This window comes from Lottia gigantea (genome assembly GCF_000327385.1).
Source record: "Lottia gigantea unplaced genomic scaffold LOTGIsca_21, whole genome shotgun sequence".
NCBI classification, from domain to species: Eukaryota; Metazoa; Mollusca; class Gastropoda; family Lottiidae; genus Lottia; species Lottia gigantea.
This window is the reverse complement of record NW_008708458.1, coordinates 2,470,840-2,493,620: the sequence shown is the minus strand read 5'-3', so window position 1 is coordinate 2,493,620 and position 22,781 is coordinate 2,470,840. Positions and strand designations below refer to the sequence as shown.

General features: G+C 36.9%; 4 protein-coding genes across 4 annotated transcripts; 3 read left to right on the top strand and 1 right to left on the bottom strand.

The window, feature by feature from the left end:
• Positions 1-11: 11 nt before the first annotated feature.
• On the top strand, positions 12-221 carry LOTGIDRAFT_115382 (hypothetical protein; the record flags this gene model as incomplete). Its single annotated transcript, XM_009054212.1, has 1 exon — positions 12-221. One exon carries the CDS (start codon positions 12-14, stop codon positions 219-221), a length of 210 nt encoding a protein of 69 aa, XP_009052460.1.
• A 2,231-nt stretch (positions 222-2,452) lies between these two features.
• Positions 2,453-2,758, top strand: LOTGIDRAFT_115408 (hypothetical protein; the record flags this gene model as incomplete). The annotated part of the gene is made up of 1 exon (XM_009054211.1): positions 2,453-2,758. A coding segment is annotated over one exon (306 nt), but the record flags the coding sequence as incomplete, so codon positions are not given.
• Positions 2,759-9,149: 6,391 nt separating this feature from the next.
• On the bottom strand, positions 9,150-9,329 carry LOTGIDRAFT_115535 (hypothetical protein; the record flags this gene model as incomplete). Its single annotated transcript, XM_009054210.1, has 1 exon — positions 9,150-9,329. One exon carries the CDS (start codon positions 9,327-9,329, stop codon positions 9,150-9,152), a length of 180 nt encoding a protein of 59 aa, XP_009052458.1.
• Positions 9,330-16,021: 6,692 nt separating this feature from the next.
• On the top strand, positions 16,022-21,852 carry LOTGIDRAFT_115464 (hypothetical protein; the record flags this gene model as incomplete). The annotated part of the gene is made up of 10 exons (XM_009054209.1): positions 16,022-16,124; positions 16,412-16,591; positions 17,779-17,955; positions 18,256-18,357; positions 18,684-18,776; positions 18,894-19,352; positions 19,911-20,157; positions 20,516-20,682; positions 21,099-21,201; positions 21,381-21,852. The coding sequence occupies 10 exons, from the start codon at positions 16,022-16,024 to the stop codon at positions 21,850-21,852; spliced, it is 2,103 nt and encodes a 700-aa protein (XP_009052457.1).
• Positions 21,853-22,781: the final 929 nt, after the last annotated feature.

Sequence of the window (22,781 nt, the reverse complement as noted above, 5' to 3'; positions counted from 1 at the left end):
CGATATATCGTATGGTCTGTCCACAATCTGCTTGTTTACCGTACACGATATATGGTATGGTCTGTCCACAATCTGCTTGCTTACCGTACACGATATATGGTATGGTCTGTCCACAACCTGCTTGTTGGTTGGACATGATATATCGTATGGTCTGTCCACAATCTGCTTGCTTACCGTACACGATATATCGTATGGTCTGTCCACAACCTGCTTGTTGGTAGGACACGATATATCCTATGGTCTGTCCACAACCTGCTTGTTGGTAGGACACGATATATCCTATGGTCTGTCCACAACCTGCTTGCTGGTAGGACACGTTATATCGTATGGTCTGTCCACAACCTGCTTGCTGGTAGGACACGATATATCGTATGGTCTGTCCACAACCTGCTTGTTGGTAGGACACGATATATCGTATGGTCTGTCCACAACCTGCTTGCTGGTAGGACACGATATATCGTATGGTCTTGTCCACAACCTGCTTGCTGGTAGGACACGATATATCGTATGGTCTGTCCACAATCTTCTTGCTTGTAGGTCACGGTACTTTGTGTGAACCGTCCACAATCTACTTGCTAATAGGACATGATATTTGATAAGGTCCGTTCACAATTTTCTTCCTAGTATGACACAATATTTCGCATGGTCCGCCTATAATCTACTCACTAGTAAAACACGATATTTTATATTGCCCGTCCCAAGTAAGGATATGATATTTAAAAACGGTACCGGTATGGTATTTTTTTTTTAAATTTTACTTTTGATTCACTGATTATTACAGATTTAAAAATGTCAAGTAACTCCAGTCATTCCACCGAAACGGATGCACCGATCTCTATGGATACTTTCCGTCAGATCAAATATGTGTGTGATATAATGATGCCGATTGTTGCCAGTTTTGGAATAGTTGGAAATATTCTCAGTTTGGTGGTACTCACCAGGAAGGAAATGACGTCAGTTCCGGTTATGTTCCTGAAGGTCCTTAGTGCCTGTAACCTATGTGAACTGATTGTTGGAATCCCAGTTTATTTACAGCACAACCAATCGATGATGAGCATGAGAAATTTTGTAGTCTTCTCTCGATGTTATGTAATCATTCGGTTGGTGATTTTATAAATTTTTTCAAAGCAATTTTGGAAACTTAAAACTACTGGTCAATGCACAATATGGTAGCTTTTTATATATTTTACTGGTCATCTATCCCGTGATGTGATAGAATTTATAACTTACCAATAAGTCGAAGATTCTGCTTACGAAGTCTGACGATCCCCACAGCCATTTCACCTCTCATCTTTTAACTCATAGTTGAGCCCAAAGCCGTAATCAGTGCGGTTTTTGGCGAGGTAGAAGGCCAAATGCCACAGTGAAGTGACTGTGTAACAGTCTTAGTCAACTCGATATCCCCTTTAAGAGAGGCTACATAGCCCTTACTGTTTATTTGTTTTATATGATAAAAAAGGCAAATTTCGTTGTGTACTATGAACCACAATCCGTTGTTTGATCCCGACTTTTCCACTGTCACTCGACGTTTTTGCATTTAAATTCTTTTTCATTACAGGTATGGTTTAACGAATATTTTCTCCGTTTGCTCTAACTGGATTATAACAGCTGTGACCATTGAACGATTCTTCTCCCTTTACTTCATCTCTGGTGGGTCCAAATGGATTTGTACACCTCGACGGGCTAAAATCACAATATGTGCAATTCTAATTGCATCATTCGCTTTGAATATCCTTAAATTTTTTGAGTTTACAGCTAATCCTGACCCTCAGACTAAACCATCTCATCGCATGTCTGCTTTGGGTCGGAATAAACATTTTCAGTTATTCAGTTATGGAAGCCATGTGGTACTGGACACCCTTCTACCAATCCTGATTTTGATTGTTTTTAATTCCTTGCTACTATGTCTACTTCTCAAACATCGGAGGCGTGTTTCTGAAAGCGGGTTAAGGTCATGTGTAGATATGATACACGTGACAACGCTCGTGATGGCGATAGTAACATTATTTGTTCTGTTCCATGGCCTATCCGTCTACGTCGTGGTACAAATTATCATTTTAGGTCAAGAACACGTGCAACAGAGCGCTCTCTTCTTCGCATTATCTTTAGTAAGCAATCTACTCATTGCCACTAACACCAGTTTTAATTTCATACTTTACTGCGTCATACTCCAAAAATTTCGCAAAACATTCAAGAGAATTTTCACTTGCCAAACAGTTGAAAACTCTAAATCTGCACATACTACTTCAAGCTCTAAGGAAAGGAAAGAATCCGTTACTCCTTGTACTTCATATGTTTAAAATCATGGTGATTTTAACCGTAATACTTCATATGTTACCGTAGTATTTCATATGTTACCGTAGTATTTCATATGTTACCGCAATACTTCATATGTTACCGTTATACTTCATATGTTACCGCAATACTTCATATGTTACCGTAATACTTCATATGTTACCGTAATACTTCATATGTTACCGCAATACTTCATATGTTACCGTTATACTTCATATGTTACCGCAATACTTCATATGTTACCGTTATACTTCATATGTTACCGTTATACTTCATATGTTACCGTAGTATTTCAAATGTTACCGTAATACTTCATATGTTACCGCAATACTTCATATGTTATCGCAATACTTCATATGTTTTTGTTACCGTAATACTTCATATGTTACCGCAATACTGCATATGTTACCGCAATACTTCATATGTTACCTTAATAGTTCATATACTCCACGAATGTCCGTAGCTAGGACCGTCTCGGGACCTTTAACCTACTTAAAATACAGTCAAGCACATGCAGTGAGTACACTCAGTCGCGTGTTGTTTCAGAAGCGTAAAAATGATGTATTTTAGCCAATCAAACGGGCTTGGAATTGTAACACGTGACTGATTTTTGTGCATACGCAAAGTTATTTGGCTTTTTATTGTGGAATGCAAATACTGTGGGTGGAACGGATTAATTGAATTTGATTAAACCTTTGGCCACTTTCACGAGAATGCTAACTATTGTTGCCGATAGAAATACCAGTAGAATAAAATTATGATCCAAGGTATTGATTCTCATGAGGATCTGTAGAAGGTTAATCTAACCTCTGCGCAAAACTTTGGATATATTAGAGAAGTGTGGCATCAATATGAAACGAGAGTACGAAAAAGTGAATTTAACATGTTAATGCAAAATTTACTCTAGGTGTCTTGAATCCTCCGCCAAAGTCGGACCGCCTCCGCCATCCCGCCAGGTCATTTGAGACCTGATATTCGCGAATTGAAAAGCACGTTTTCTGATACAGACTGCAATAAAAAGATCGAATGTTTTTATTACGTATGACGAAACTAAACAATAAATAAATCTTGTTCTTTTTCAACATGCAAATGTTTAGCAATGCCACTGTGGCGGATTTGAACGTGAATCAATACACCGATTCATTGTCGAAATTTGGTGTATATCATTTGTTATATTCCTATGATAATAATAAGGCTCTTGACGTAAAACACAGATGTTTCATAATAATAGATTATAGGTGTCAAAATGAACAGAGTGACAGAGCTCAAATTTACACCCGTAAAATGTTTCTTTCCTTGATTGTTAAAGGGACAGATGTACTGTAGTCTCAGAAACGGGAATCATTTGGGCCTAGCTAATCAATATTGGTGATTTCCGGATAATTTCATGGAGGCCGCCATTTGCAATCACCATGCTTTTACACCAAATGTTACGAGATTCCTGATTGGATAAATTTAATAGTGACGTATGGTTTGCCAAGGGAGGTTATTAGTCTCTAATGACGAGAATATGGAAGTGTTCAAGCAACGGTTAGATGTGAATAATCGTACCGTGCCTGCTGCATTCCTAACCAAGAATTACATGTGTGCACGAGGTCTAACGTAGACAATGGAATTCATGTTTCATTATTTGATATAAGGAAATGCGTACTAGAATAGTAATATTGTATTCCAGGAAAAGTTATGTACGATGAATGGTAATTAAATGGGGATTTCCAAAATTCCAGGAGTTTTGTTCTTTGTCCACTGGTACCCCGAAATTTCCCTAAATTTTCTGTAAAGTTTCAAAATACCTCGAGAACTATTGTGACAAAAATTTAACTTTGTTTCTTGTGAACATCTCACATGTACCATCTGTACCATTATGTATATTATAATATCAACACTGATTCCTTTCACCGTTATAATAGAGCTCTATGCATTTATCAGAGAGTGATACAGAAATATTGAAAAGGAATCTTAAAATCCGTTCAGATATTAAGTATTGATCGGATCATAGAGCTCAATTTCAGCTCTGTGAATGTTAAAAACGAGCTAAAAGGGGCGGCATGTACACTTCCACGGCACGTTGTGTTGAAATGAAGATAACAGAGCGTTAAACTTGTAAAAAATTATACGGGTAGCAGAAATTGAGCTCCATCAGCTTATAGAGGAAATATTAAGACGAATTTTAGAATGTTACTAAGTTCATGGGTAGTAGTTGGTAGACCTGTCTTGTATATATCATTTTTTGTCTAACTAAATAAACCTTCATGTTGTGCTTAATTAATTTATGCTTTCCAGTTTCTCTCAAAACAAACTTTAACTACGGGCACACTGGGCGAATTTTCGGGGTGACTGGTTCGGGCTAGTCGATCGCCAGCGAACTTCGTCTAGTGTCTAGTGCCACGACATTCGCCCGAGCATTGGCCGGAGCCATTCGCCAACATCAAGCGTGTTTGATATTATTCGCCCGAATATTCATCGCCATCGACTTATGCGTCAAGTGTGTCCACTCTGACGACGTCTATCGCGAACTTACCTTTAACTCAACCAATCAAAGACACCCGAAGCATCACATGACAAATAAAATGGCCTCCACTGATGCAATGTGGAGTGCAGAAAAGGAAGAGGAATTAATTATAGGAGTCAAAGCCAAACATGTGACTAAGTGCCCTGCGCATGCGTAACCTAATGCGCGATGTGTGTTCACAGCGGCGAATAGTGAATAAAATGCGCCCAGTCTGTTTTTAGCTTTCACCCTTCCATTTCATACCACATGCTCGGTTGGAGAAACCATTGAAAAGTGTACTAAGTGTACTGCGTACGTGTAGGTTGCATTATACTAAATAAAAACCTTGTTTTGATTGACTATTTATATAAGAATGATGTTGACAGCTCACTTGGGTAAATATCTAGTACACTGACCCTGGTGTCCTATCATGCAGCCCCGCTTAAAGTTAAAAAGAGTCACATGACTGTTGTATATGAAGGCAGGGGAAAGCGTGCATCATAAGCATAAGCAGAGCTCTCTTTCGACAACGCATCAAGACGCATAGTGTAAAAGGCTCCCTTACCAGAAACTAATGCATAGAGCTCTATTATAACGGTGAAAGGAATCCGTGTTATAATATACATAATGGTACACATGGTACATGTGAGATTTTCACAAGAAGCATAGTGTAAAAGGCTCCCTTGCCAGAAACTCTGTGAGTAATAATAATATTTAGTTGCTCTGATGGATTCAGGCGTATACATTCGGTTAAAACCCGTCGTTTTCATATTAAAACATCTCCGCGCTCTGTTTTGATTTTAATGTATATAAACTGTACATAATAGACCATTTACATTATAACGGGGACGTACTTCTCGTTACTCATGTGCATCTTCCTGTTTGAAACATGACTAAAAAGGCTTAGTCTTGTATTGTATTCCCAGTGTTTGCAGAGAGACCTGAATATTAGTTGATAAAAACAAACACAAAATAAGTAAAGCTTAAGCAACTTCATTATAAGTGTTGAGAGATTTTTTAATTGTTTACGTTCTTCTTGTCTGCACTTGATTGAAGGCTAACAACACGTGCAATGTACACTATACATATTTCTACTCGTTTTAGTATCCATCTGTGGTTTTCAACGTACATAGCGGGTAGCACTAAGACTCCTATGTTTCCGAGAATGTAGGTAATTAGTTCAGGAACACCTAACATTCATTGATTCAGAATGAAGAAACGCTGGTCTCAAAGCATGATAAAAGGTTCAGAGCAACCAGGCTGCAGGCCACTGTGGACATAGCAGGATGGACGGACGTGATACAACGCAGGAAATCTGAATGCCGTAGTTACCATGGTGTCTGTTTCGCTGCTTTCAGTATTGGTACTGATCGGTCTGTGAAAGTAAAAGTGCTCATTGCGATATGGTACGTTCCGTTTTAGATACGGCGCGGGGAAAATGAACCCAAAGAGGAAGACGCTATTAGAAACTTGTCTAAAAACAGGATATTATATTTGAAGAATTCAATTCAAAAAAAGAATTTTATTTTCAAAATTAAGCTAGAAACATCAGCCTTTTCGAGATTATATCTATTTCTTAAAGGGACAAATTCGCTATTTCAGGGGTTGATTTGGGCCTTGAAAATGTGTAAATAGTCTTTTGAAGTACTGAAACTACACAGAAGTCGTATAATTTCTTCAAATATACCTCAAACAAGAATCAAACACTTAATTTTAGTGCAATTTCAGGAACCACAGACGTTTGTTTTGGAATGTTGCAAATTGATGTTACTGGTGTCCCTGATACGTAAAAAAATGTTTTTAGAAAACCTCTTTACAATCTCTTTAAACATTTACACAATTGTATCGACCGGTAGAAATAAATTTAGTTGTATTCATTTACCTTGTCTTTCAGATCTTGCAATGGCTGGGGATTGTTCCAATCTTTCCATGGAAACCAATGCAACCATCTCTACAATATCAGAAAATTGTTCCAATCATTCCCCGGAAATCGATTCGTCAATCTCGATGGATAGTTTCCTTCAGATCAAATATTTATGTGATGTAATGATGCCGATTGTATGCGGTTTTGGAATTGTGGGAAATATTCTCAGTTTGGTGGTACTCACTAGAAAGGAAATGACGTCAGTTCCGGTTATGTTTCTGAAAGCTCTCAGCGCATGCAACCTAGGTGAATTGTTAGCAGAGGCACCATATTTTCTAAAGCTTAATCAATCTTTGATGAACATTGGGAATTTTGTAATCTTCGCTCGTGTTTATCGAATTATTCGGTAAGTGATACAGTTTTAGACATTTGTCATATCAACGAGTCGAAATTAGAAATTTAGAAACATTATACTTTGGTCGTTATCTCTTCTCTCATCCTTATCAGTGATACTCGTCTTTAATTTTGGATATTGATTCGGACTGGTGTATTTGTTTAAATGCTGTATGACTTATTTATCATTACAGGTACGGCTTTGCAAATTTTTTCAACGTTTGTTCCAATTGGATTATTACAGCTGTAACCATTGAACGATTTCTCTCCCTTTACTTCACCTCCAGTGGTTCGAAATGGATTTGTACACCTCGACGGGCTAAGATCACAATATGTGCAATTCTAATTGCATCGTTTGTTTTGAATATTCTTAGATTTTTTGAGTTTACACATAACCCAGACCCGCTGAGTAACCAGACTCATAGCATAACTGCTTTAGGTCTGAATAAACATTTTAATAGATTCATGTATGGAAGCCATATCATACTTGTTACCCTCTCACCCATTCTGATTTTGATTGTTTTTAATTCCCTTCTGCTTTGTCTGCTTATCAAACATCGGAGACGCGTTTCTGAAAGTGGAATGAAGTCATGTGTAGATATGATGCACGTGACAACGCTCGTGATGGCAATAGTCACACTATTTGTTCTATTTCATGCCTTAGATGTGTACATTGAGGTACATATAATACATCTGGCTCAGGAACACATACAACAGAGTCTTCTCTACTACGCATTATCTTTAGTAAGCAATTTACTAGTTACAACCAACACCAGTTTTAATTTCATACTTTACTGCGTCATACTCCAAAAATTTCGCAATACTTTCAAGAAAATGTTCATTTGCAAACCAACTGAAAACTCCAAACCTGCGCAAAATTCAAGTTCGAAGGATACTAAAGAATCCGCATCTCGTAAAACTTCGTATGTTTGAAGTCGTGAATAGGGTGGACTTTTGTTATGGAAGATTTGCTATCCAAGTATCCCGACAAATCCTACCCTACCTGGTTCCTCAGACGTGATATACTGATGTGATATCGTCACGGGTATTTGCGTAGGGTCAGATTTCTCGGACTACTATGCACGTTGAATCATGAGCTTATTAGCAACCTTTCAACCTTTTTTTTTATTTCTATACCGCTTTCAGGATAGTTTGCATCCCCTCATAAAGCGTTACTACTGTGATTTTGTCTTCGATTTTCCTTGGATTGTGTTTCATGTCGGAGAATATAACCTGACTGAATAGCACAACTATAGTTATAATTATCCAAATATTTTTTGCAAGACTATAAAGCGCCCCATTAACCCCAAATATTTCAACATTAGCCCCTGTATGAAAATCCCTGCTTTAGAGTAAAGTCTCAGCGTTGACAGCCTAATTTATTTATGAAATATTTAATGTTTCGACTCCATATTAGCATGAACTAATGTATATCTCTTCCATTTCGATACTGTTCAGCGAGTGTGCTTATTTTGTTCCATAATACCAGATGGTAAATGATATATATTAGTGCTTGGTATCGTCCATCATGTCACGATACGATACGACACATATCGCGATATGGGGTAATGGGATAGCAATTCTATATATAGTAATAGCTTTATAACTGTGATATTTGGTCATAAAGTTGATAGAAGTGGTTAGCGTCCACTGTCTTAAAAAAGTTTTTAACAATCTCACTGAAAAATATTGTTATATCATAAACCAACTTATAAAAATCTCCACTTTTTATAGAATGAAAAGTATCGTCAAGTATCGATACACGACGTCGCGATACGATACGCGTATCGTGATATGTCTTATCGCGATACATCGTGTCAGCACTTATATCTATAAAAACATCTACAAAATGATTTTACTTTATCAATTGTATTATAATCGAGTTATACGTTAAATCTACTTGTGCGACATACACAGCTTCAACATTGCCACACTTTTTGAAGTGCTACATTTCTATTGTAAGCTAATGCGTACCAGAGTATTTATGTTGGCTTTTCAGAAGAAAAAAAACTTGTGTATTATAATGTAAAAATACATATAATTTTTCTATATATTTATATATTTCTAACAATAAATATCTTCACAGCAAGGGAATTTTAATCTTATTTACATATGTTGACATATTGAAACAGGACCTGAAATTTGACAACAAACATCAGAACATATGAGAGGGAAACAAACATCAGAACATAGGAGAGGACAACAAACATCAGAACATATGAGATGGCAACAAACATCAGAACATAGGATAGGGCAACAAACATCATAGGAGAGGGCAACAAACATCAGAACATAGGATAGCGCAACAAACATCATAGGAGAGGGCAACAAACAATAGAACATCGGAGAGGGCAACAAACATCAGAACATAGGAGAGGACAACAAACATCAGAACATAGGATAGCGCAACAAACATCATAGGAGAGGGCAACAAACAATAGAACATCGGAGAGGGCAACAAACATCAGAACATAGGAGAGGGCAACAAACATCAGAACATAGGAGAGGACAACAAGCAGTATACAATCAGGGAAATGATATTAGCCATGACATTGGGCATCGGTCCAACCTTCCCATTTTGTGATTACTGTTTTTGAAGGAACTTTTTCTTGCGAGTTTGTATCATGTTGGGCATCAAAGTATTTTGCCATCCGTACAGCTATTTTTTACTGTCACCTCATCGACTTCCGACAAGAAAAAAATCTGGCCGTTTGAAATCAAACTTGAACCTCTACGTTGCAAGGAAGCGACACTGATCATGGGCGACATCGATATATTATACGCACTCTACAAGGCATCGTGTCCAAACCACACCCCCGTTCGTTACACGTCATGCCTAGTTTAATACGTTTTAATTATAATATGTCAAAACCCATATTCGTGATACAATGACTAAAGGGCAGGTTACCCATTATCTTGAACGCCTATGCCAGTTGCCAACCATCTTCACAATGTCAAGATATTACGAACTGTGTCTAATACCGTAATTACCTTTCTTTTATCACGGAATGCATCATTGATGCTATCGTATCCCGAATAAGGGTTTTGATATTGACTTAATAAATAATCCGAGTAAGTATCAAATGAGGGTATGGTTTGGACACAATGCATTGGTGCTTGGCACCGCGAAGATGGTGGGCAGTATTTTGCATTCTCTACGATACCTGTTACATAAATTATTTGCCTTGATTACTCTATGTTGGTTTTCTAATCAATTGTATGACGTATTCGGAATTTGTGGGGTTCGGTTGTTTGATTTTTACTTCATGTCAATTTTGGTAAGTAATTTGTGAAATTATCTTCAGTACGGTACAGGCTAGTTTAAACAAAATCTTACAAGATAGAAGTTTGGGACATCAATATATCGAGTAGTATCTCGATATTTTATTGTCGTTATCTAGGATTTAGAATTAATCAAATCTTTATTCAACCAGGCTTTACTAAAACTATGTGATGTGCTTTGCCCACTGAAACCCCGAAATTCTTGTATAGGAGTCAAAATGCCTTGGCAACAGTGGAGACGCGAGTGAGGGGGGTGGCATTTGCCCCGTTTGTACCACCCCCCTTTATTTTAAGACAAATTTTGCCCCACCATATGCGTCAGAATGCACCTCATCAATTCAATTTTTCGAAAATTTTCTCAGGATAATCCTCTCCGACGCTGTATGAGATCATTGCGACTTTGACGCGTCCACAGAGTTGCCGCATTTTGAATTCAGCCTCGACAGTTGTCCCCCCATTGAGTCCGTCTACCCCCTATTGTACCGCCAGTCTCCGGAGTATGGCGCCGCCACTGCTTTGCAAGAAAAGAATGAGCGACTTTGTTTCTTGTTAAGGTTCTTATAAACAGGGCCCAAAAGCCAACCAAATATTTTTTAAGAAGCACTGTACCCAACTTTGCGTACGACAACGAAATGATGTCGGGGATAACTCTATAAAGATATTTCCAATGTAAATTAAAATGAGTTGATATTTGCTTCATATAAACATGAAAATTTATAAGGGAGATTTCTTGTAACTTTATTACATATTTTTGGTTTTACTGTGTAAATATATAACATTTTCTTATCGTCTTACTAACTTCAAAAGACAAAATAATTTTCTTCATTTTTCTCAAGAAATTTAAGTTTTAAAGCCAAATGCAAACAGTTTATAATATGAAAGATTAGTTTGAATATCTGAAACTTCTTTTGTTTTGCTCAATCGTTTCTTGCTCAAGCTGCCTGTGTCCATAAGGAATGTTAAGTGGAATAAAAAGTCCAATATATTTGGGAAACATAAAGAGCAACACTGCTGCTATATTAACTATACTATCTATCATTTCGTGAGTTTGATTAGTCTGTACCGACTTGAATGAGTATAAAAGTCACTGTACCAACAGAATAACTGGTGACTTTATAACATATCCAACCCAACTCAGCCCACTCTTTAATCTTTTTCAATTACACCGACTTGTAATGAAGTTTTTGGTTGACAAACGTCTAAATTGTGTCTAAATTACCTGTAGTATACAGACTAACCCGACCTGACTATTGTTTTCGGTGTTCAGAAGTTCCAGTAAAATGTAACAAGGGAGAAATCTGGAGCTTATTTGAAAATTATCTTGCAGACGCGAAAGAAAACTTAAAATTATTCATACACGGATATATTAAAGAAAAAGCAGGAAAGGCTACGAGGTTATATAAATTCAAACATCCACGTGTGAAAGAAAAAGTTGCTTTAGTAACAAATTGGTACATATGTACTTAAATTTCATTCGAATTAAGTTAATACCGTGAAGTGAAAATAACAGTGCTAACAAAATATTTCGTCAGAATCCGTTGCTAGAACCAAAAGGAAGGAGAAGTACCATAATAATGGAATTAGCAAAGTTGGGATTAATCACCTTAGGCTTGTTGGTAGCTCAATGTGGATTAATTGTTGGACAAAATGGAACAATTGCTAAGAGAGCTCTACCCTTAATGAGCCTATATTCTGGTTATTATCATCGACATAGCAAGGCTAAGACAGTGGTTAGTCGAGTTGTAACTGAGCTGCAGCAAGAATATCTCATGTATTTCAATTTAGGTACGTATTTTTTGTCAGTTGTCATTTTGGGGTGGACATGTTTCTAAGTAGGAACCTACTCTCGTTTGAACCAATCGGTATCACGCTTTCAAGCTAGTAAAGTAGACTACTTTCAAATATCAAACTTGCAATATATCTATTTCTAACAGGACCTATGTCTACACATAGCATATACATATTGATGAATTCTTATATTGGAGGATGTTCTCCTCTCTTAGTCTCAGCGATAAATCCACTTAGCTAAAGATAATATGTAGAATACATTTAAGTCACGGTGTTCAGTATTCATTGGAGAGGTTGTAAAAGATACAAAGTTAAGAGTGCTCTCAAGGTTTGGTGGCGTTGCCCAACGTCATTAGTCTTATCAGGTTCAGAAAAGTTGGACATAAAACAACTTTTGGACATTTATTTCTGATTTCTATTTTTGAAAAAGAATCTTACAGGTAAAGTAATTGAACTTGTTGAAACAGTTGTTAAGTCCTTTAAACAATTACAGATCGAAGTCGGATATGAATGACATAAACTTCGGATCAGATCATTAAATTTCACCAAACCAACTAAAACGAATATTATTTTCGTATTTCCAATTATTAACGGAAGTAACATAATACATTAATCAAGAGCAAACAGTCAAATCATCATCATCTATGGTAACGCAATATATTGCAGTATTGAATGGCAGCCATAGTTTACCGGAACTATGACAATAATGTCACGTGATTAAGTGATATGTTTATGGATTCTGATCGTTCTGGACTACAGGCGTTTGTAAACCCATGCAATAAAAACTAAAAAATCGTTAGATATGGATCCAAAATATTCATTGAATAAGCTTCGGCCTGCCCTAAAAGTTGAAACGCGAGGGACTATATTCATGTCGCAATATTATTATCGTTCCGCAAATTATTGTCCAAAATAAAGAGTCTCGTCCAAAAACATACGCCGAAAACTACCATTCATAATCGAGGCAGCTTCAGCTTTACGGAAACTGTCGACGATTGCCGAATGCATCTATGGTTTGATGTGCAGCAAAAATAAATGATTCGCGTGACTAGCGATATCGATATGTAACGAAATATCGTTTCGGTCGTTGTTGGAATAACATAATTTGGGGGAAAATATTAATGTTTTAAGAATAGTTGAAGGGTGGTTACTCTCTAGATAATTTCCTGCATAGAATTTCAAAGGATTAGAAAATGTAATTTGTCAATGAAAATATTTGACTGTCGTCAAAGAATGTGTGTTTTTTTGATACTTAATTCCTGTTTGACGAAAATGAAAAAGACGAAACGAAAAAAAAAAGATGTTGACGAAAGCAAAATTGAACATTCAGATAAAAGACAAAGGAAGGTGTAACAATTACTTGGTATCTATTTAGCCAACTTTGACAAATACTTCAGACGCTAAAAAACACAGGGTTTACTCCGTTAAACTCTTGAGACTATTAAAAACAGTGGGTAGAACCGAATTAATTAGGAGTCAAGTTGTTACATGCACCGTTTTAGTAAAATTCTGTCATGTTTAACACAACAAACAAATACAGTAAGAGCTTCTTGACCTTTGAAGCACAGTTTTTATTTTGGAATGTGTAATTCAAATTTACAAACAAATACAAAAAGGGCATGATTGGCCTTTGAACCCCTCTTTACATAATTTTATATTTGAATGTGCATTGCAGATTGAATTAGCAACGTAAAATATTGGATTTAAGGCATTTTACACAATCAATGGACCATTACTCTTCCAAGCTTGTAGACGTAGGCCCGTAGCCAGACTTGATTGTCCGGAGGGGCAAGTAATATATCTAGAGGGGCTATGCTATTTGATGTTTAGTTCCAATAATAATCAAATTGGTCGGTTGTCAGGTCATTTTTTCAGGTGGGCAATCCATTTTCGGGGGTCTCTTGTCCACTGTAGCTACTGGCCTGTGTAGAGGTCGATTTCAACTGTTATTAACTTTTTTTCAGAATGATATTCCGACACCTGGTTTATGTGTGATTGAAATGACGACAGTATATAATGCAATAAATCACACCCATGTTCTGTATTTTCACTGTACTGTTTTTACTGTATTTTCTCTGTACTGTATTTTCTCTGTACTGTATTTTCTCTGTACTGTATTGTCCCTATACTGTATTTTCTGTACTGTACTTTCTCTGTACTGTATTGTCCATGTACTGTTTTTACCCTATACTGTATTTTCCCCATTACTGTATTTTCCCCTATACTGTATTTTCCCCATTACTGTATTTTCCTATACTAAATATTTTCCATTTTCCTCATACTATATTTTCCCCATACTGTATTTTCCCTATACTGTATTTTCCCCATACTGTATTTTCCCCATACTGTATTTTTCCTATACTGTATTTTCCCCATACTGTATTTTCCCATACTGTATTTTCCCCATACTGTATTTTCACATACTGTATTTTCCTTATACTGTAATTTCAAATACTGTATTTTCCCTATACTGTATTTTCCTTATACTGTATTTCCCTATACTGTATTTCCCTATACTGTATTTTCCCTATACTGTATTTTACCATACTGTATTTTCACATACTGTATTTTCACATAGTGTATTTCCCTATACTATATTTCCCCATACTGTATTTCCCTATACTGTATATTCCTTATACTGTATATTCCCCATACTGTATTTTCCCCATACTGTCTTTGACTTATACTGTATTTTCCTATACTAAATATTCTCCATTTTCCCTATACTGTATAATCCCCATGCTGTATTTGCCTTATACTGTATTTTCCTTATGCTGTATTTTCCCCATACTGTATTTTTCCCCATACTGTATTTTCCCCATACTGTATTTTCCCCATACTGTATTTTCCCTATACAGTATTTTCCTTATACTGTATTTTCCCTATACTGTATTTTCCCTATACTGTATTTTCCCTATACTGTATTTTCCCCATACTGTATTTGCCTTATACTGTATTTTCCTTATACTGTATTTTCCCCATACTGTATTTTCCCTATACTGTATTTCCCCTATTGACTACTATATTTTCCCCTATATCGTATTTTCCCCATACTGTATTTCCCTATGCTGTAATTTCAGGCATTGACACCAAGAGAAAAGATACTACTCTGGGAATGCATAATATGTTTATAGCTACCAAGGAGAAATCTAAAAAGCTGGGCGAGGAAGAACGATATCGTACTGCAGTTAATAAAGAACTGACTCGATCGTAGGTATTTATAATTTCACTGATTTCATGCCGATGACGTCAGACTGTTTTCGAAAACACCTCAATTACATATTGGTCAAATATCACCTTAAGTTCTTGACAGAAACACCACTTTTCAACTAAAATCATACTAATGCCTAACTAATTTTCATATAATTAATAGACTTATCTATTGCTCTGTGACCTATGCCGGTGCTTTCATTGAGACCCGTCTCAATACACATTAACACCACTACATTGGTAATAAAGAACACCACTAGCGCATCCGATATTAAGAGATAACGGCAAGCCACTATTACACTGATTGTCAAGATCAATCCACCATTGAGTTGCTTGTTACAGAAATCTAAGAAAGGTCGTTCAATTAAAAAAAAAGCACTGTGAAAACCACCAGAGGTTACCGATGTAATTATCAGCGCAATAGTTCGCAGACATGCCAATATCACTTCCGTTGTCACAATCACAGTTGTTGAAACCACACTACTATGAACATGGACTGATACAAATATAGTCTTAGATGCGAATTTTCGAAATAACATGTTTTATAACATTACAGATTAAACATACCAATAAGACAAATAAAACAGAGTATCAACGTTGATAATTTGATTAGAGAGGCTGGGGTGCAGATAAAGAGCGTCCAAACTAGACGATTAGGATGTAATACGGCTACAGGGGTCCGGTGTGATACTAACTTAATGTACCGTACTGCAGATGGTACTTGTAATAATCTACGTAATTCAAAATGGGGAAGCGCCTTTATACCCATGAGACGATTTCAACCACCAGAATACGCCGATGGTAAGTGCAATCATAGTCACTTTCAGGGATTTGAAGAAAAGTTAATTTAAATGTTCTTGCCTGCTTAGCGTAGCTTATTAATTTATGACCTTAAGACAATTTCATCTATGAAAATTTTGACTGCACCAGGTAGGTCAACTAATCAATATAATATACTCTTATTGGCCATGTTAGGGAAAGTTAATTTTACGTTCAATCTAAAAGGTAGAATTACTTTCATAATGTCAACCAATGTTGATATTTGGCATGATATCACTACTGCACTATTTCTTTATTTATATACGCAGGTGTATCAGAGCCCCGCACAACCAGTGTAGATGGTTCTCAATTACCCAGTGCTCGGCTGGTTAGTCGAGAGGTACATGAGACGGATAGAGGTCAGCAAGAAATGTCATCATTAACTCACATGTTGATGCAGTGGGGTCAGTTTGTAGATCATGATATAACTAGTGCTCCACATCAAACAGGTTAGTTGTCTGCCTTGAAACACAACAAAGTGTTGGTGATTTTTTGAAAAGATTCTACTTGTTTTCATTGAAAGAGACAATTCCTGACCCATCTCCTCCTGTATGTGTATGTGAATCAAAGAGGTTTAATATAACTGTCTCATTGTGGTGAACCAAGATTTCGCTTTATGATGACTTCTCAATGTGTTACCATCCTGGCTACTAATACAAGACGGAGAAAGCAAGGATACCACCTCTCACTCTATGGTTGTCATTTTTGTCATCCTACACAAGATGAACTTTCTCCTTGACTGCAGTCATCACAAAATCCACTACCGTTACGACAGCTTCTCTCACGATTCTTTTCCCACTAACCTGATACCTTTCGATATAACCTCACATTTCGTTATAACCTCACAAGAGTTACCACTAATTTTAATTCTATGTCTCAAGTTTCACCTTGATCATTTACAAACCACAGAGTAAGGTTTCATCCACAGATTCCTCCAAGAGTGGCCATCCTTACCACGAACCCTCACAGAAACTCTTTCTTTGACTGCAATTCCTCACAAAATTCTTCGACTATTTTTTACCACAGTTTCTATCCGAATTTAATACTTTCTCTACAAACTTCCCAGAAAATCCCATACTGTGTCTCGTAAATTGCCTCATTGATCATTTACAAACAACAGAAAATGTGTTTTCCCCATACATGCCTCTCTAACATAAAACAGGAATTATCTCCCATGAATGCCACGTTAATCAGAATTTTAACGTTGAATATTTAGGTATCTCGACGATTTCTTGTGAGATATTTGATTTTTAAATTGTTTGTGTGTGTGTAGGTCATGATGGCGCCCAGATAACATGTTGTGAAGAAAATATCATGTCACCATCAGCTCGCTCTAATTTACAATCCAATCTCACCTCTAGGTCAGTAAATTCATTTTATATCTTAAATACTGACATTTCCGGACAAAAAAATGAAATGTAGCTATATGGCTAGCAAAAAGAGATTCGGGGCAAAACAATAGACAGTGAAAAAGTCGGTTATATTACAGAACAGTTTGAAGAAGTGTTGTCAATACTATATCAATAACTACATCCTCTTGGACGTTTGATCTTTACTCTTGACATTCTCTGTACCTTCAAATACCATACATGGCGTTACAATAAAATAAAACGAGGATTCACCCAAGATTTGTAAGATCCCCAAAGAAAGGGAATAAACGTCTATAAAATATACCATAAGCACGTGTCTGTTTCTCTCTTTAGGGAAGCCTGTTTTCCAATCGATGTGCCGCCAGGTGATCGCAAATTCCGGTTTACATCTTGTTTAAATTTCGTAAGAAGTTTACAGACCACCGATGCCAATTGCAGAACAGGTTTGTTATTATTTGTTAAGTTTTATTCCGTTTCTTTTGAAGAACCTAAACAATATTTTTTGACCTACCAATTAGTTCACCTGGTCATAGCAATTGGACACATGCGCAAGAAAGAAGAAAGAAACATTTGCTTATCTTTATTTTCGAATATCATTTCGAATACATATTTTGGTAATTAGACAATGTGAAAAGTGGATGCATGTCCTGCATTGTGCAAGGATGGACAATGTGCTAAGACAGCCGCATTAACTTAGTCTTATTAACATCAAAATAAGTCATTGTGTTCTCCTATGCTTTCAGAACCCGTTGAACAGTTAAATCAGATTACAGCCTATTTGGATGGTTCCATGGTCTATGGTTCGTCCCAGGAGGAACAAAACAATCTACGAGCATTTAGTGGAGGTAATATATGGCTCTATGGTAATACTGTCAACTGATGCTGATATCTTTAACCAGGTTGAACTGGTTGAATTGTTATACCCTATGTTTCGTGTTCCACCACTGCTGTTGAGGTTACAACGGCCTTACAATTTAAGCCTGACAGACATTGTCCACAGTTTTTCGCATCGTTGAGCAATTCTGTTAGTAGATAAACGTGTCTATGTTACCAATCTAAATTGCAAAGATTAGTTTTTTAAATCAATATTTTGAACAAATAATACTGACCGGTTCAACTTGCCTATTGTTATATTCTTTACGTCATATCATTTCTTATTCCTGGATTTTAGGACGATTGAAAGTATCTGATCACGATTTACTACCTGAAGATCGTGAAGAATCCTGCGTTAAGACTCGAGCAAGAGATTTCTGTTTCAAAGCAGGTAGGAATGACAAACTCTTATTCTGCCACATATTAAACGAGACCAATATTGTATTCACTATCAGATCTTGCATCGATTTACCTTTATCCATTTACTGTTAGTTGGTTTATTTCGTAGGTGATGGACGTGTGAATGAACAGATGGGTTTGGCCAGTCTTCATACGGTATGGATGCGAGAACACAACCGTATTGCTGATGAACTGGTTAAATTAAACCCCAGTTGGTCTGATGACAAAGTGTTTCAAGAAGCCAGGAAGATTGTAGGGGCTCTCATCCAGCATATTACATTTACAGAATGGTTACCTATTATACTGAACGAGGAATATATGGGCAATAACAATCTCTTTGTTAAACCACGAGGATTTTACGATCCATACAACCCCAACATGGACGCCAGTATCAGGAACGTTTTCGCTACTGCTGCGTTCAGATTTGGTCACTCGCTGGTCAATACATTTTTCTCTCAGCTCTCTCAAGGATTTCGGGACAATGGTCGTCATTTGATTAAAGAGGCTTTCGGACGAACAGCTCATATTCTAGCCAACAATGGTGAAGGTGTGAATACTTATATTAGAGGTTTGTAAATAATCTTAATTGTCTGAATTATACACTACTACTATTTACTAATTATATAAACATATTTATATTTCAATAATTAATTGTTGTCTTATTTTGACGCCATGGGTTTTTTCAAGGGCCAATTGATGTGGTAAAAATCATTTTCGTTATTGGTTTCGCTCGATAGTGTGCTAATAATACAAATTTTCTGTTAAAATCATGTTTATTTTGTGATTGTTCGAGAAATGGCTCTTTGAAATCGGAGATGTCATTTGAGCTGTTATGAAACGTATTTGTCCGTCTTATATCATATTTCAATATATTATCAAAACCACATTCTACCACGATGTTCAGCAGTCATCCAATCCATCATATTTCAATATATTATCAAAACCACATTCTACCACGGTGTTCAGCAGTCATCCAATCCACCATATTTCAATATATATTATCAAAACCACATTCTACCACGGTGTTCAGCAGTCATCCAATCCACCATATTCCAATATATATTATCAAAACCACATTCTACCACGGTGTTCAGCATTCATCCAATCCACCATATTTCAATTGCAGGTATGTTGATTGATCGACCACAGAAAGGAGATCGGTTCATAACCACCCAGCTGACAGACCATCTTTTTGAAGATACGTTTGGTAAGAGTCTGGATCTAGCGTCGTTGAATATCCAAAGAGGTCGAGACCATGGACTTCCTGGTTATAATGTATGGAGAAATTGGTGTGGTCTGTCAACTTCTAATAGCTTCCAAGGGATGCAAGGTTTACAACAAGGTGCTGCTCAGAAATTCTCTTCCTTGTACAGGTAATATCAGTTTGTCTTTTAATTTATGGTCGGAGTTCGATCACTTTTTGATATCTCCTAGCGGAAGTCGGACATTATTCCGTGGCATACATCGGATGAATCTAAGAACGGTCACATGCTAAATTATATATGAATAGCTGTACTAAACATAGATTTCTTAAAGTAACACAAGTCAACAAAATAAGATGATTTCTTTCTTTAATTAGGCGCAAGCAAATCCACAATTCTGCGAAAAGAATGTAAAAGTGCGATTTGGAATGCCTTCTTTAGCTTTAGAAGTAAGACGTGACCCTCTTATTTTATTTCAATTGTTTTGCTACTATTATCCTATGTATATTATGTATTAATTATCTTAAAGGTTTACTGACGATGTAGACGTATTTCCCGGAGGTCTATCAGAGATAAATATTCCTGGAGGTATGGTCGGGTCAACCTTCGCTTGTATTATAGCTAATCAATTCCGGGCCATCCGAGAGGGCGACAGATTCTGGTATGAGAGACCCGAGAAAACAGGCTTCACTGAAGGTAGGTTGAATATTATTCAATCACTGTATGCTTCACAGAAATTCGGGACCTGAGAATAAAGCAGAAATAAATAAAACAAACCGCATCAGCACATGCATAGACATCAAATCGGGATTGGAAAAAAAGCAACAACAAATAAAACAAACCGCATAAGCACATGCATGAGTGTTATGTGATTCATGCAGTCATTGATTTTAACTTATCATGCAACCGTTCCTCTACTATTTAGGGTCCATTTTACTTGGATTTATTTTTGCCAAGATAGTACGAGTTCGTTTGAGTTCTTCAGTTGATGATCAATTCACCTATATAGATCATTATTCATTAAAAACATATTTAAAAAGAGCTATCACGGCGCGGAATTTTTATCAAAATACACTACATGAGATACATTCTTGTCAATTTGTACTTTACAGCTCAGCTTAATTCTATCAAAAGAACTGGGTTATCGAGAGTTTTGTGTGCCAACACCAACATCCAAAAGATTCAACCAAATGCCTTCTGGCAACCTACACAAAGGTATACATATTGTGTATTAAAACTGATGTATGCATTTATATCAAAGCATAAATCCATGGGCTAAACTTAATTATGATTTACATAGATACCTCTTAGCTATTTCTAGTTCAAATAAACAGTGATCATATTTAACCTTAGTATACTTCTTAAAAACTCAAAATATTATCGTTTTCTTTTAGAAAGCCGCTTGAGCCATGTGAAAGTTACCCGGATGTAGATCTAACATTGTGGGTTGAAGGTAACGAGAACGGAAACGGTAGAAATTCTAATGGCGGAAATATCGTACCACAACCCCATTGGTCAATGTGGGGGAAATGGTCAGAATGTAGGAACGGAATTAGAAGGAAAATGCGAGTGTGTTTGAACGGGAACTCGTGTCAAGGTCGTGGCAGTTCCAGCAAGCAATGTATTGCAAATGGTAACCAAGGTCAAGGCACCCAAGGTCAAGATCAAGGTGGATGGTCGGCGTGGTCAGCATGGAGTGACTGCTACCAGAGTAAACAGTGGAGATGGAGACAATGTTATGGAGTGCCCACATTCTGTGTGGGGCCCAGTGCCTCATCTCGAGCTTGTGGCACCTCTAGACATATTCCAAAATATTGTCAGGTTCCATTCTTTAGGTCCTCTGGAATTTGCGACAGTTTCTTTTAATAATAGTAATAAACAGTTTAATTGGGTGCTTGTTGTATCATTTCCATATAAGGAGAGGGTGTTGAAGGTACTTTTTCAAGCAATATATAAATGCGTAGTAGTCGAGGAAAACGATTGAGACCAGTACCGACAGACTGCCATCAGTCCTTTTAAGGGTAGGCCTATATGGGCAATAACAACCTCTTTGTTAAACCACGAGGGTTTTACGATCGGTACAACCCCAACATGGACATCAGTATTTTGCTACCCCTGCTTTCAGATTTGTTCTGTCGCTGGACAATATAGTTTTCTCTCAGTAGTTAGGAACAGTGACCGTCACTTGATTAAAGAGGTCCTAACTGCATGCACCACCAGTCCTTCATGAAAGGATAAAATAAAAAACATTTCCACACAGAACAGAACGGGTACCATTCAAAGGGAAATCCTCAGGTTATAGTTCATTTCAGTGCAGAAGTAGCAGTTTAATTTAAACAGGCATTCGAATGAGATCGGGGCTCACCATGTTATCATTTTTATATTACCTCTGTTGGTATGAGATCAGAGTATATATGTGAAACCCAAAGATGCTTTCAAAACCTTTTAATTCTGCTGCCTGGACCAATTGGTACTCATGAAAATAGTGAGACCACAAGAAGATCGATAATGATATTTAACAAATTTGAAGGCTTTGTTTCTACGTCTACGAAGGTCACCCTGACTCTTTCAGGTATATTGGTGTTATTATGCAAGTCGGTTAGTCAAATTCTCACGGTGTATTTACATCTATTTACCGCAATCATGTACATTTTTCGTACACATACAGCGCCCTTAGAACAAAACAGAAAAGAACACACATTCATTAATACCCATTCTCATTGTTTCGATTGTTACATGCGACTTGAAGTAATGGCTTCTACCGTCCTATCATAACAACTCTACATAATCCGTAC